Source organism: Dermacentor variabilis, chromosome 1 (assembly GCF_050947875.1).
Source record: "Dermacentor variabilis isolate Ectoservices chromosome 1, ASM5094787v1, whole genome shotgun sequence".
NCBI lineage: Eukaryota > Metazoa > Arthropoda > Arachnida > Ixodida > Ixodidae > Dermacentor > Dermacentor variabilis.
In genome coordinates, this window is record NC_134568.1 from 197,590,769 (window position 1) to 197,605,121 (window position 14,353).

At 48.6% G+C, this 14,353-nt stretch overlaps 1 protein-coding gene across 3 annotated transcripts in view; it reads left to right on the top strand.

Moving 5' to 3' along the window:
- LPCAT (lysophosphatidylcholine acyltransferase) overlaps positions 1-14,353 on the top strand; it is a 194,751-nt gene that overhangs the window by 89,624 nt on the left and 90,774 nt on the right. For all 3 annotated transcript variants that reach the window (XM_075702890.1, XM_075702884.1, XM_075702891.1), the window contains exons 2-3: positions 10,698-10,837; positions 13,610-13,755. In XM_075702890.1, the coding sequence (XP_075559005.1) occupies positions 10,698-10,837; positions 13,610-13,755 (286 nt within the window). The remainder of the gene's footprint in view (positions 1-10,697; positions 10,838-13,609; positions 13,756-14,353) is intronic.

Genomic DNA, 14,353 nt, shown 5'->3' on the forward strand with positions numbered 1-14,353 from the left:
CCGATAGGACTAAGGAAACCTCCCTTGGGAGACGACTTTGTAAAAGTAACAGCGACTCGGCTTGAGGGCATTATTAGTTAGTTACGGGCGTCAGCTCCAGGTCCAGATGGCATTACAACAGAATGCTAAATGTTTTGTTTGATTTTGCGCTTCAGGACCTGCTCAATATAATAAATTTCTCTCTCAAAAATTCATGGTTTCCAAGAGAGTGGAGAGTAGCTAAAATTATTCCACTATATTGAAAACGAAGCAGCTGGACTTGACTTAGACAACATAAGACCAATTTCCCTTACTTCCAATGTCATCAAATGTATATAAATGGTTGTTCGCGGCCGTATAACAAATTTTATGCAGGATGATACCTTTCTCTGTCCTTGTCAGATTGGATATCGTCCCGGCCACTTCATATGGTGCGCCCATGTAGATTCAGAGAGCCCCATTAAACTTGCTCGCCGCAAACGAGAGTACGCAGCTTTGGTGACGCTAGATGTAGCAAAAGCATATGACTCTGTAGAATATTGTATTCCCGAAGTATATAACCGCTTGGATCTATGAATTTATGAGGGACAGAGAGTTTTATTGTTACCAGCATGGTATTTCGACGTCTAAACACAAGCAGACAAGAGGTTCCGTTCACAGGATTCCGTTCTTTCCCCTATATTATTTAACATTTTGCTAAGCACAATTCCTTTGTCTCCGCAAGTACATGTTTATGTTTATGCGGACGATATCGCGTTTTTTACATCCGGAAATAATATTCATTCACTGCATCAGTCGTTGCGGAATTACTTAGGAATGCTGGAGACATGGCTAGAGGAGTTATGTATGTCGTTAAATATTAGCAAAAGTGCGGTATTAGTATTCCAGTTAACTGCACAGGTGAATATACCTTTACAATACCGACAGGAAATAATTCCTCAAGTTGACGCTGTCAAGTACCTTGGTGTTATTTACGATGGCAAACTCACCTGGCGCCGTCACATTGATGATATTAAAACAAAGGCAGAACGTGCCGTAGCTATGCTTCGCTGGCTCAGCCACCGTCGCTCCGGACTACGCAGAGATACGTTATTGATGATGCCTTACCAGACCTCCAAATTGAGTTCGAGGACATATTTCCAAATCATGCTGAACTATTACCAAGCAGACATTTAATTAATATATTACACGGCCACCTACACCAGCTAACCACTGACAATGTATAGCTTCTGACGTTTCTGTGTGCAATGAGAAGGCAGGAGTGGGGATTTCTGAATCTCTTCAATGGTCTTACTCTCTTCGCCTTCCCGACTTCACACCCATATTTCAGGCGGAATTATTAGTGATTATATTAGCATTACGAAAACTCCCCCAAAGTGACCCATTAGCTGTTGTGACCGACTCGCTATCTGTATGCGCAGCACTTACTGCATCTCTAAATTCAAGAATTCAACAAACATTTAGTTCGGTGGTACGTCCGTACTTACGGAAAGTATGTTTGCTTTGGGTACCGGGACATCGTGGGTTGCACTTGAACGAAATGGCTGATTCGCTCGCACGAGCATCCCTCAATGGCCCTATCATATCTGTTTTGCCGACATCAGCTTATGTCACCGCGGCTAGGTACAAAAATTTCTATATATCGCAAAACTCTGCAATATCCATGCAAACACCAGCCTCTGAATTCCACCATCTTGGCTTCCCGTGGAATAATAATTGGTGTCCATCAAGGCACTTGGAAGTTTCTTTTACAAAATTGAGATGTCGTATACCGCCTCTAAATGTTTACCTACACAGGTCTGGTCTTGCTATGTCCCCTCTATGTTCTTTTTACAGTTTACCTGAATCTATCGTACATTACTTTCTCTCGTGCCGCCGCTTTCTAAGACAACGAAAACTCTTAGAAAGATCATTTAGCAAACTTGGGTCTATTGCTCACTTCACCAACTATTCTTTCGTTTGGGGTGATTTCACTGGGATCCAGCCACAGGGATGCTTTACTTGCAATTTACAGTTTTATTAGAGAGACAAAAAGATTACCTTGCTGAAATTTTAAAATTATCAATTATTTCTATTATTTCATTTCTTTATGTTAACTTATTTCATCAAAATTCTTAACAATATTTTCATTGTACTTCTAAATTACAATTCTTTAGTCCCACGCTCCACTGTTCAAATGTAGTTTTGATTTAATTCTAACCATACGGTTTGGTGTTGGGCTGCTGAGCACGAGGTCGCGGGATCGAATCCCGGCCACGGCGGCCGCATTTCGATGGGGGCGAAATGCGAAAACACCCGTGTGCTTAGATTTAGGTGCTGTTACGTTTCGCCTACGACGCGCGGTAAAGCCGGCGCGGATGCAACGGACGCCGGGGCTTCGTTCAATGCGGCAGACATTTTGGCCCGTTTGGCGCCGCCGCTACGCCTCCCTGCCAAGCGCGTCCAGGCATGTTCCGATGCCACGTGTCTTCATGTGCGTGTGTGAGTGTATGTGCATATTGGTGCCCACGCTTGTCGAAGCGCGGCAGCCGGGGAGAGGAGCTCCCAACAACTGTGAAGCGAGGGGGTCTGACAGACGCCGACACGACGTGTGAGCCACCTTCTCCTCCCCATTGTGCCCGAACGGCGCCGGCACGACGGCTGCGCCACCTTATCCCATTGTGCCCGAGCGGCACCGTCACGTGCTCGTCTATAGAGGGGTTCCTTCTTGCCCTCAACTGCGAGAGTATAAAAGCAGCTGCCCCCGGACGCCAAAGGAAGGCTCCGATTTCTTCTGTTGAGTAACGTGCTCTCCCGTCTCTCTACGTCGGTCAACCTGACCGCCAACTCTTTGCGATGTTAGAATAAACAAGTTGTTTTGTTGTTACCAGTCGACTCATGCTTTGCCGGGACCTTCGGATGCTTCCAGTTGTACCCCAGGCCGCCAGGCCAACGCTACCCTTGGGGCTTGCGACCCAGGTGCAACAACGGGCGTCAGCGCCGAGTTCCCAACAACTCGCGCCAGCGGTGCGATTTACAACAACTGGTGGCAGCGGTGGGATCGCGACAACGGAGGCCAGCAGCGAAGATATGCAGTTGACTGTATGCTGAGCAGCACAACGATCCGGGAGCAGTGCAACGAGCCCTGTGTGATGACTGGTTGCCTGCAGCGGAACGACTGCGCTGAATTCTTGGCTGCGAGGTTTGGTGAGTGCGGGACTTTCTTCTTCTGAGCTTTGCCAGGCTTTTGTTAGTGTCAGAAACAGAGCTGGTAATTGTGGTTGTCGTTGCTGCCGGGTTAGTTTGCGGCAAGACAATAATAGGCAGTAGAGAAAGCAGCATTCAGAGCAGCCATGGATTTGAAGTCGTTGCGCAAACCGAAATTGCTGGAGCTTGCAAGAGAGTTGGGTCTGGATGTCTCAGACAAACTCAGAAAACCAGAACTGCTAAGGGCTATTCTTGAGTTAGAAGCTGAGGATGACGACCTGTCGGAATGCCTTGAGACTATTGAGGAGAGGTCAAAAAGACAGGAGCGCGAAATTAAAGAACAGAAAGAAAAAGAAGAGCGTGAACGTAAAGAACAGAAAGAGCGAGAGCAACAAGAGCGCGACCGTCAACACGCTTTGGAAATGAAGCGTCTCGAGATAGAGATCGAACGCGCTCGTAATGGAAGTCAGGCACACGGTGCAGGAGAACGCGTATTGTTCAAAATGACTGACCTGATGCGGCCGTTTAAGCTTGGAGAGGACATTGGTTTGTTCCTGGTTAACTTTGAGCGAACGTGCGAGAAGCAGGGGTTCTCTCGGGAAACGTGGCCACAGCGCTTGCTCACTTTGTTACCCGGCGAGGCGGCCGACGTAGTCGCTCGCTTGGATAGAGAGGAGGCAGAGGATTTCGACAAAGTGAAATCGAGTCTGCTAAAAAAGTACAGGCTGTCAGCAGAGGCGTTCCGTCGGAAGTTTCGGGAAAATGAGAAAGGCAAAAGTGAGTCATATACAGAGTTTGCGTACAGGCTTATGTCAAACATGCAGGAGTGGCTCAAAGAAGAGAAAGCGTTTGGTGACCACGATAAAGTTCTGCAGTGCTTCGGGCTGGAACAGTTTTATAGTCGGTTACCTGAGAACGTGCGGTACTGGGTCTTGGATAGGCCAGACGTTTGTACGGTGGCTAAAGCCGCTGAGCTAGCCGAGGAGTTTGTGACGCGTCGGGCTCGCGGAGCTAAGGACGGTCAAAAGGGTGAATTTGGCTCGAAGTTTGAGAGGCCAAAGTTCACGCCCATGAGATTAAAGGGGAACACACGTAGTGCGGATGCGAGTGAAAGCAGTCCGACAGAACGTAAGGAGACGGCGGCAGCCGAAGCCGAACGCAGAAAGCGGTTCGAGATGAGGCAAGCGCGCGTGTGTTATACGTGCCAGAAGCCGGGTCACTTTTCGGCGCAGTGTCCGACCAAACGTAAGGAGACGGCGGCAGCCGAAGCCGAACGCAGAAAGCGGTTCGAGACGAGGCAAGCGCGCGTTTGTTATACGTGCCAGAAGCCGGGTCACTTTTCGGCGCAGTGTCCGGAAACAAAACCAAAAGTTGTGTTTTTGTCAATATGCAGCACTGACGAGAACATGAAGCTTCTCGAGCCTTACATGCGAGACCTCCTCGTGAACGGGAAAGAGTGCCGAGTGCTTCGCGATTCCGCAGCTACGATGGATGTAGTTCACCCCTCTTACGTAGAACCCGATATGTTCACGGGCGAGTGCGCATGGATCAAGCAAGCCGTGGAAGCTCATAGTGTGTGTCTGCCCGTAGCAAAAGTGCTTATTGAAGGCCATTCGGAGCGCTTGAGACGGAGGCCGCAGTGTCATCTATGCAGCCCCCCCAGTACCCGTACCTATTTTCGAACAGGTCCGATCACCTCCTGCGCGAGAAGGGGCTTTTGTTTGGTGAGGCTAGCGTTCAGGCCTTAACCAGATCGAAGGTTCGGGAGCTCGCTGCAAAGGCGGTAGTTGCGGGGCCGACGTTATCGAACAATGAAAAAGGGTCAGAGGCGCAGCAAGCTGATATTCAGAGCACGCCCGAACTGAATAAAATTGAGTCTGTAACGTTAAAGGCACCAGATACTGGAGAGGAAAATCCCGATGCGGGAAAGTTAGAAGAGCTATCTGCAGATTTGCTCATCGCGCCTACGTCAGACGGACTTAATAGGTTGCTAAAAGTCAGCCGGTCGGCTTTGATAGCCGAGCAAAAAAAGGATGGCAGCCTAGAAAACGTACGCTGCATTGTCAAGGAAGGTATCGCCAAGAAAAATGCTCGCTTTGTGGAAAGAGGTGGAGTCCTGTACCGGAAGTATCTAGACCGCAGAGGAGTGGAGTTCGATCAGCTGATCGTGCCTCAATGCTATCGTCAGGATCTGTTGCGCTTGTCGCACGGGGATTCGTGGTCCGGACACCTAGGAGTTAAGAAAACTAAGGACCGTCTCTTGCAAGAGTACTATTGGCCAGGGTGTTTTCGGGACGCAGACCATTTCGTGAGGACATGTGACACCTGTCAGCGGGTGGGCAAACCAGGGGACAAATCAAGGGCGCCGTTGAGATTGGTACCTATCATTACGGAGCCTTTTAGACGGCTCGTTATTGATACAGTGGGACCTCTGCCGGTAACAGCCACGGGGTACAGACACATTTTGACTGTGATCTGCCCAGCGACAAAGTTCCCTGAAGCAGTGCCGCTTAAAGAACTCAGCTCAGTTGAGATAGTCAATGCACTACTGTCCATATTTGCGCGAGTTGGTTTTCCTGCGGAAATCCAATCAGATCAGGGCACAGTGTTTACTAGCGCTTTGACGACAACTTTTCTCGAAAGGTGTGGGGTAAAGCTGTTACACAGCTCAGTGTACCACCCACAGTCGAATTCCGTTGAGAAGCTCCACTCCGTCATGAAGCGCGTGTTGAGAGCATTGTGTTTTGAACATCAAACTGACTGGGAGCTGTGTCTGCCTGGGGTGATGTTTGCATTACGGACCGCGCCGCATGCGGCTACGGGGTTTTCGCCAGCTGAGCTGGTGTACGGTCGCTCGCTGCGGTCTCCGCTTCGCATGCTTCGAGACTCGTGGGAAGGCAGGGGCGACGACCCAGTCGAGGTGGAGTACGTGCTTGGGCTCCTCGAACGCTTAAGAAGGGCACAGGAGTTGTCAGGTGAAGCAATGGCAAAGGCCCAGCAGAGGGCCAAGGTTTATTATGATCGGACAGCCAGGGCCCGTCGTTTTGAGGTGGGCGATGAGGTAATGATATTGCGCACATCGCTAAAAAACAAACTCGACGTGCAGTGGCAGGGCCCAGCACGGATTGTTCAAAAACTGTCGGACGTTAACTACGTGGTGAGTCTGCCAGGAAAACGGAAAGCACAGCAAGTTTCCCACTGTAATCTGCTCAAACCCTATAGACAACGGGAAGCAGTGGTGTGTATGATGGTAAACGTTCCCGAAGAGCTTCCGGTCGAGCTTCCGGGACTAGGCTCAGTGACGAACAGGGAAGACACTGATCAAGTCATTAGTGACTTAATCAGTAAAGCACCGCTGTCGCCTGAGCAGAAAACCGAACTACACCAGCTCTTACAAGAGTTTTAAGGTCAGTTCTCTGAGAGGCCAGCTAGGACTTCTGTCCTTACTCATGAAATAGAACTTACCTCCCCAGAGCCAGTACGATCCAAGGCGCACCGGGTGCCACCCCGCCAGCGCGATATTACAGAGGCTGAGGTAAAGAAAATGCTACAGCTCGGTATTATTGAGGCGGGTGAGAGTGATTATACCTCCCCTTTGATTTTAGTTGAGGTACCGGGCAAGGAACCTCGTCCTTGCGTCGACTACCGCAGGCTTAATTCCATCACTAAGGATCAAATTTATCCGATCCCTAACATCGAGGAGCGCCTTGAGAAAGTTAGTAGCGCTCAGTTTATTTCCACCCTAGATCTTGTCAGGGGTTATTGGCAGGTTCCACTTACAGAAGAGGCTAGTAGGTATGCGGCGTTCATTTCACCAATGGGAACATTCCGTCCTAAAGTGTTGAGTTTTGGTTTGAAGAACGCGCCATACTGTTTTTCAAGCCTCATGGATAAAGTGTTGCGGGGACAGCAAGAATTCGCTTTACCGTATCTAGACGACGTAGCGATATTCTCCGCATCCTGGTCTGAGCATATGGCACACTTGCGGGCAGTGCTAACCCGCCTGCGCGAAGCGGGCTTGACAGTCAAGGCTCCTAAGTGCCAGTTAGCACAGGCCGAGGTTGTCTACCTCGGTCACGTGATTGGTCAGGGTCGTCGCCGCCCCTCTGAAATAAAGGTGGCCGATGTGCGAGACTTCCCGCAACCGCGCACGAAGACCGATATTCGGTCGTTCTTAGGTGTCGCCGGCTACTATCAGAGGTACATCCCCAGGTACTCTGATATCGCGGCTCCCCTGACGGATGCTCTAAGAAAAACAGAGCCCCAAACAGTCGTCTGGGACGAGACAAAGGAAAGAGCTTTTAGCGCCCTAAAGAGTGCCCTAACAAGCCAGCCTGTGCTACGATCGCCAGACTATACAAAAGGGTTCGTTGTTCAGTGCGATGCTAGTGAGCGAGGCATGGGCGTTGTACTGTGCCAACGGGAAAATGGAGAAGTAGAACACCCCGTCCTGTATGCTAGTCGTAAGCTGACCAGTCGTGAGCAGGCGTATAGCGCCACCGAGAAAGAGTGTGCATGTCTCGTGTGGGCCGTTCAGAAATTGTCATGCTATCTAGCCGGCTCGAGGTTTATCATTGAGACGGATCACTGCCCTCTCCAATGGCTGCAGACCATCTCTCCCAAAAATGGCCGCCTCCTGCGCTGGAGCCTCGCTTTGCAACAATATTCCTTTGAGGTGCGTTACAAAAAGGGGAGTCTCAACGGTAACGCCGATGGCTTAAGTCGAAGCCCCTAACGTAGGAATCAGCCTCAAAATTGTTTGTTACTGATGTTTTTCTTCCTGAGGCAGGATTTTTAACATATTGCTTTTGTTTAGTGTTTCAAAGTGATGACATGCTTTCTAGTGCAATTTTCCAATTTGTGGACGCGTTCTGAGTGCTGCTAGACTACTGTAAGGAACTAGGCAGTGGTATAAAAGGGGAAAGAGCCTGGCAGGGCTTAGTGAGGGTTGTGCCGTGCTTGCTGACTAAGCGGTTGAGTTTCAGCGTAGTTCTAACGCTTGCCGGGAACGAGAACAAAAATGTGAACTCTCCCGAAGTCACTTTGCAGTGTCCCGTGCGAACCTGAACGAGAGAACGAGGCCTCTGTGCGCTGCGCTCAAGAAACGTCGAGGGACGCCCGACTTCGGTTATGAGCATCATCGAGCGACATCCCTCCGGACAGCGGATGCAGTCCCCTGACCATCGGGATCTCCTTCCCCCGGCGGGGCGGTCTGTTACGTTTCGCCTACGACGCGCGGTAAAGCCGGCGCGGATGCAACGGACGCCGGGGCTTCGTTCAATGCGGCAGACATTTTGGCCCGTTCGGCGCCGCCGCTACGCCTCCCCGCCAAGCGCGTCCAGGCATGTTCCGATGCCACGTGTCTTCATGTGCGTGTGTGAGTGTATGTGCATATTGGTGCCCACGCTTGTCGAAGCGCGGCAGCCGGGGAGAGGAGCTCCCAACAACTGTGAAGCGAGGGGTCTGACAGGCGCCGACACGACGTGTGAGCCACCTTCTCCTCCCCATTGTGCCCGAACGGCGCCGGCACGACGGCTGCGCCACCTTATCCCATTGTTCCCGAGCGGCACCGTCACGTGCTCGTCTATAGAGGGGTTCCTTCTTGCCCTCAACTGCGAGAGTATAAAAGCAGCTGCCCCCGGACGCCAAAGGAAGGCTCCGATTTCTTCTGTTGAGTAACGTGCTCTCCCGTCTCTCTACGTCGGTCAACCTGACCGCCAACTCTTTGCGATGTTAGAATAAACAAGTTGTTTTGTTGTTACCAGTCGACTCATGCTTTGCCGGGACCTTCGGATGCTTCCAGTTGTACCCCAGGCCGCCAGGCCAACGCTACCCTTGGGGCTTGCGACCCAGGTGCAACAACGGGCGTCAGCGCCGAGTTCCCAACAACTCGCGCCAGCGGTGCGATTTACAACAGTGCACGTTAAAGAACCCCAGGTGGTCAAAATTTCCGGAGTCCTCCACTACGGCGTGCCTCATAATCAGAAAGTGGTTTTGGCACGTAAAACCCCAAATATTATTATTATTAACCATACGGTTAGTCTAACGCTGTTCCCGTCTGCGTATCTTCCTCTTTCTCAACTCTTCGCGCTGTGTGCTCACACCATGCACGCATACCAACACGTCCAGTTTGAAAATGTGCAGCAGTAGCCGGCTTACGACACTGCTGCTTAGAAAAGAATGTAGTTTCTTTGCGTTTCGCGTTTTTAAAGCGTTCGCATTAGGAGTGTCAAAGTGAAAAAAGTGTATGGGTGTGAAGTGTGGGAAGCCGGTCACGTGGTAGATGTAGTAGTGATTGGAAAGCTTAGAAGAGCGTTTATCTATGTGTGTGTGTGTGTGTGTGTATGTATGTATGTATGTATGTATGTATGTATGTATGTATGTATGTATGTATGTATGTATGTATGTATGTATGTATGTATGTATGTATGTATGTATGTATCTAAATTGCAACAGACGTTGGTCGGCTGCGGACGACCGTCAGTTGCACTTCGTACCTCGAAGAGGCACATGTGTCGAGTGATCCCCTGAACAAAATACTTTGCAATGTGGTTTGCGCTGTTTAAATCATGGATCCGGGACCTCAAAGAGGTGTGACGTAATTCTAACGCATTTCTGTCGCATTTACCCAGAAATCGCTACTGTATATTTATTTCTTTTTCTTTTGTTTGTCTCTGTTTCTTTTTTTTTTCTTTTATAATGTCAGTATTGTAAGAGTGTTGCCGCTGTCACCTGACCCCTGCTTTTACGTGCCTTTCTCTGATACTCGCCGACACAATACTCTTGTCCTTTCCGAAAAAAATAAAGAAAATGTTGACGTCGTCGTCTTCTTTTTTTTTAAATCGCAAAAGATTAGAGTGAAATCTGAAGTAACTCTTCGCTTGGGGGAATGTTATTAAAAAGCAGTTTCATCACTGTGAGAGCGAAAGGAAAACACCGGAACGCTTTTGCATAGCGACACACACGTTCCGCTGGCGCGATGCTCGTGCCCGAGTCGCCACGTCAGCATCATCCACAGAAGCCACACGGGGGCAGGTAGGAGCTTGCCGATGCAGATCGCACTATCAAATCGCATATGCGGTATGTAAAGTGCTTTATTAGCCGCGTTTACGTGGATGCGACAGCATCGCGTCTTCCTTCTAACGTATCACATACATGCAAACAGGCTTGGAGCACAGGGAAGGCGCGTCGCCTTAACGCCAGCAGGTGTAGGTCAAGAGCAGAAATGGACTTCAGGGAATTCATGTAAGCGCTGACGCGTCGCATAAACATGGCGCGCTAGGAAATGCGATGAGGCACAGGTGTATGCCTGTGAATAAGGCTATTAGGTTTTACTGAAAGTGGCAGGACGAAATGTTAGGCGCGACTCCTCTTAATTTCAATGCCAAAGGCAGGCAAGTAGTATAGTTACGGGCAAGAATAATACATTGCAAAGCCACGAGAAAGCTATTTTTGGTCCAGAAAATTATTCCCATTTGTCCTTGTAACACTTCTACTACGGTGCGTGACCTATGTTGTCGTTTGTATCGCAGACTACACGCAACTGAAAGCTCCCGATGACATCGACAACATGACGAGCCAGTTGATCGACGGCTCGTACTCGCCGACAAAAGACGTCATGCCGAACCCGTTTCATTATCGTATCCACCTCACCCGGGCCGACAAGATCAAGGTGCGTTCTAGTGATCTCCACGCATGCCCTGTGTGCCTGCTTTTCTATCTGTTCTATTGTTTTGTTCGGAAGCGCTGATGGCACCCTGCTATACAAGGTTATCTTCGGAACGCGCAGGCCTCACCGCAGAAGCTACGAAATTACAGGACAGGCACGGGTGCTGCCCGTGCGAATTCACGGGAGGCCCTCAACAAACCATTTAACAGCGTATTCTGCCCCCGTGGTCTTTTCTTATCGCTGTAGAACTGTATCAAACCAACTAGCCCAAAAGTGCGTAATCCTTTATTTATTTCCTCACCTTCTTTGGTGTCATATTGGAAAAATAATTCATGATGACTTCACGAAAGTATCCCTGTCATAAGAGGTTTAGGAGTGCCGTGTTCGTGTAACTAGATAGTTATGCTGGAGGTTGGGCTCGCGGGTACCAAGAGCCTGGAGTTTCGTTTCGCATGTGAGCTGGTTATCTCATTCATTCTTTGGGATTCACGAGAGCAGGGATCCATACAAGAAGAATTATTATTATTTATATTATGGGGTTTTACGTGCCAAAACCACTTTCTGATTATGAGGAAAGCCGTAGTCCAGGACTCCGGAAATTTTGACCACTTGGGGTTCTTTAACGTTCACCTAAATCTAAGTAGACGGGTGTTTTCGCATTTCGCCCCTATCGAAATGCGGCCGCCGTGGCCGGGCTTCGATCCCGCGACCTCGTGCTCAGCAGCCCAGCACTATATAGCCACTGAGCAACCATGGCGGGTACAAGAACGTCTTACAACCTATCGAAAAAAGCTACAGGCCAGACGGCCTGTAGGCAATATAGGAGACGGCCCTTGTCGGCAATGGGTAACTGGCCGCTACTTTGTTTCTATAGAATGTACATAACCTTGTCTGCACAGTCGGTGTGCTGACGCGGACTCGTAATGCAATTTGAAATTACAAAAAAAAGTAGAGCCCTAAAATGCAAACCTGGTATCTCTTCTTAAGAAAACAAGAAGAAAATTACTAAGTTAAGTTCCGTTGGTAAATTACAGACCTGGAACACCGAGAGAGGTCAGCATTACCGTGAGCGGCGGTGTAGTAAGCCAGAAAATACTCAAAAACCAACAATGGGTGGCGACGCCACCTTGAAGTTCCCGCACTAAATACACGTGATGTCATGGGATTTTGAAGTGCCTGCTTGGTATTAGTTGATCGTTCATTGTTAAAAGACGCTTACATTGTATGTTCTGAAGGAACCAAAGACTGAACATAGTGAGTTTTCTACACATATGTGTTTTCTACACATAAAAATACAGAAACAAACAATATACTTGATATCCCTGACGTCACGCATGTAATCGGCGCTGTGATTTGGTCACGAGACTAAAGAAAACTAAACTTTCGCCTTCATTATCTTCGCTAGTAATCAACACTTTTCCGCCCATTAAATACATGCGGCGTTTCAGCAGAAGGCTTCACCAGTTACTCATTAGTGGCCCTTCATGCAAGTGCAACGTAGTCTTGCATTAGCAATGCCAGGTCCTTCCTTGTAGATGAATGGGAATGCCTAATCGGTATCGAAGCAATGCTTACTGCAGGGATGAGAACTCAAACTTCACTTGCTAATACCTGTTGTGGAGTTCTGTCGAAGAATGTGTTCCTTGATATCTTCTAGGTGTCGTAAAATCTAGGTAGGTAAAATAGAGTATGTTTTGATGGTATTGAACGCGATTGAGTTGTTCTGTTTCGTGTTAGTCCCAATGGCTCCATATGTTTCATGCCGGAAATTGAAGTCAGTGCCACACGTACTGTAACGTAGTTGCATTTGTAGTACAGTTCCTAATTCAGCGTGTTCCTATTTCACAGTTCCTATATGTCATTCCAATAACCTGTTCACGATAAATAACCCTGAAAAAAAAACTGCAGTGTATATAATGTGCAAAACTCAACGTTCATTCACATGGGTCGCGCAGCTTAGGACGAAAAGTGGTCCAGAAGCAGTTGTCAGTTACATGAACGAGAGTGTTTTGTTTGCAAAGCGACCGTTAAAAACGAAAAGAAAAGAAAAAGACTGGTGGAGTGAGGGGGGTTACAACAGTGCAGAAAAATGATACTGAAAGGTGAATATAGTGTGCTATTTACACTTGCGGGGCAAGCTTATTATCCGCGATAATGTAAGCTTAAGGCTGCGAATTAGTCCGATTCTTGTCATTGTTGTTGGGGATATCCTAATATTATTTTCATTCCCTTTTTTAGTCGATGGCACGTATGACGTATTGCGCTGTCGTGGCATTTGAAAAGACGAGCGCAACTCGTGACGTCTCTCTCTCTCTCTCTCTCTCTCTCTCTATATATATATATATATATATATATATATATAATTCATTTGCGGATGGAATGTCACACTAGGTTTTGTTGCACTCAAAGTACTCCCTACCCATCACTCAGACGGTGCCATTGTCAATCAACAGCCATGTGTTGAATGTACGGGTTTCTATGGAACCTTTGCTTGCAACACCTGCTTTGCGGTTCCAAGAAGCTGCATGCTTTCTTTCTATTACTTTGCCGTTACTCTTGCCAGCGAAGTTGCGGTACCTATGCGGCGAGGGATTCTCGTGAGTGCAATGGGGTGACTGACATCTGTGAGCGGGGTCCAGTGTGCACGCTGGGCTTAGTGTTTTGTCATGCAGAAACAGAATATTATAAACTTGCGCGGACTGTCCTTTACAATTTTTCATACGTCCCGTCGTCTGTGCTGTTTCGCCACAATATAAACTTGATACCGCGCTCCAGGTGGCCCTGATGTCGGTGTTCGTGGTTCCGGTGCGCATCGTGTTAATCATATTCTTCCTGCTGCTCACCTGGTTGGGCTGCTACCTGGGTCAGCTTGGCCTTTCACACAAGGACCGCACAGGGAAGCCACTCACGGGATTCCGCAGGTGCGTTCGCCATTTGGCGCAAACGGGCATGCTCTCATCTACCACCAGCATGCCTGCATGGAAATACACGTCTCTCTTGCCACACGTTTTTTTTTTCTTCGTTTTTTTATAATCTTTGGCACTTCCGATATCTGACGTCGTTTAGCGGCAGTGGGCGAATCCTGGAGATAAACTATCTCACGGTGTTCGACTAAAAAATAGCCGTTGTCCCTGTTTGTGCAAGTAGCCAACATAAAACTCGCTAAAACGGACGTTTGGGCGAGTTGGTAAGCCATAGTCATCGGCGCTCATCCGTGTCGTTTCTCCCTGCTGTCCCCGTCAAAACCGCGCTGTTGTTTCAAATATAGCCAGCATAGCTGTGTCTTTCTAGTGTTCCTTTGAGGCTTTGCCCTGTGTTGTAGGGCTCATAAGCCATAAAGGCACACGTCTAAGGACAGAGGTTGTTTCCCAGTCAGGAAGAACTTCTGTTAGCTTTCAGCTTAGAGTTTGTAATTACTACCTCTTCTACAGATGGCATAAAATTTGATTTGGATGACTCATGTGAAGGGTGTCCTGAAGATTCCTGGCCTACCCTAGAAACAAACAGCTTGTGTATCTT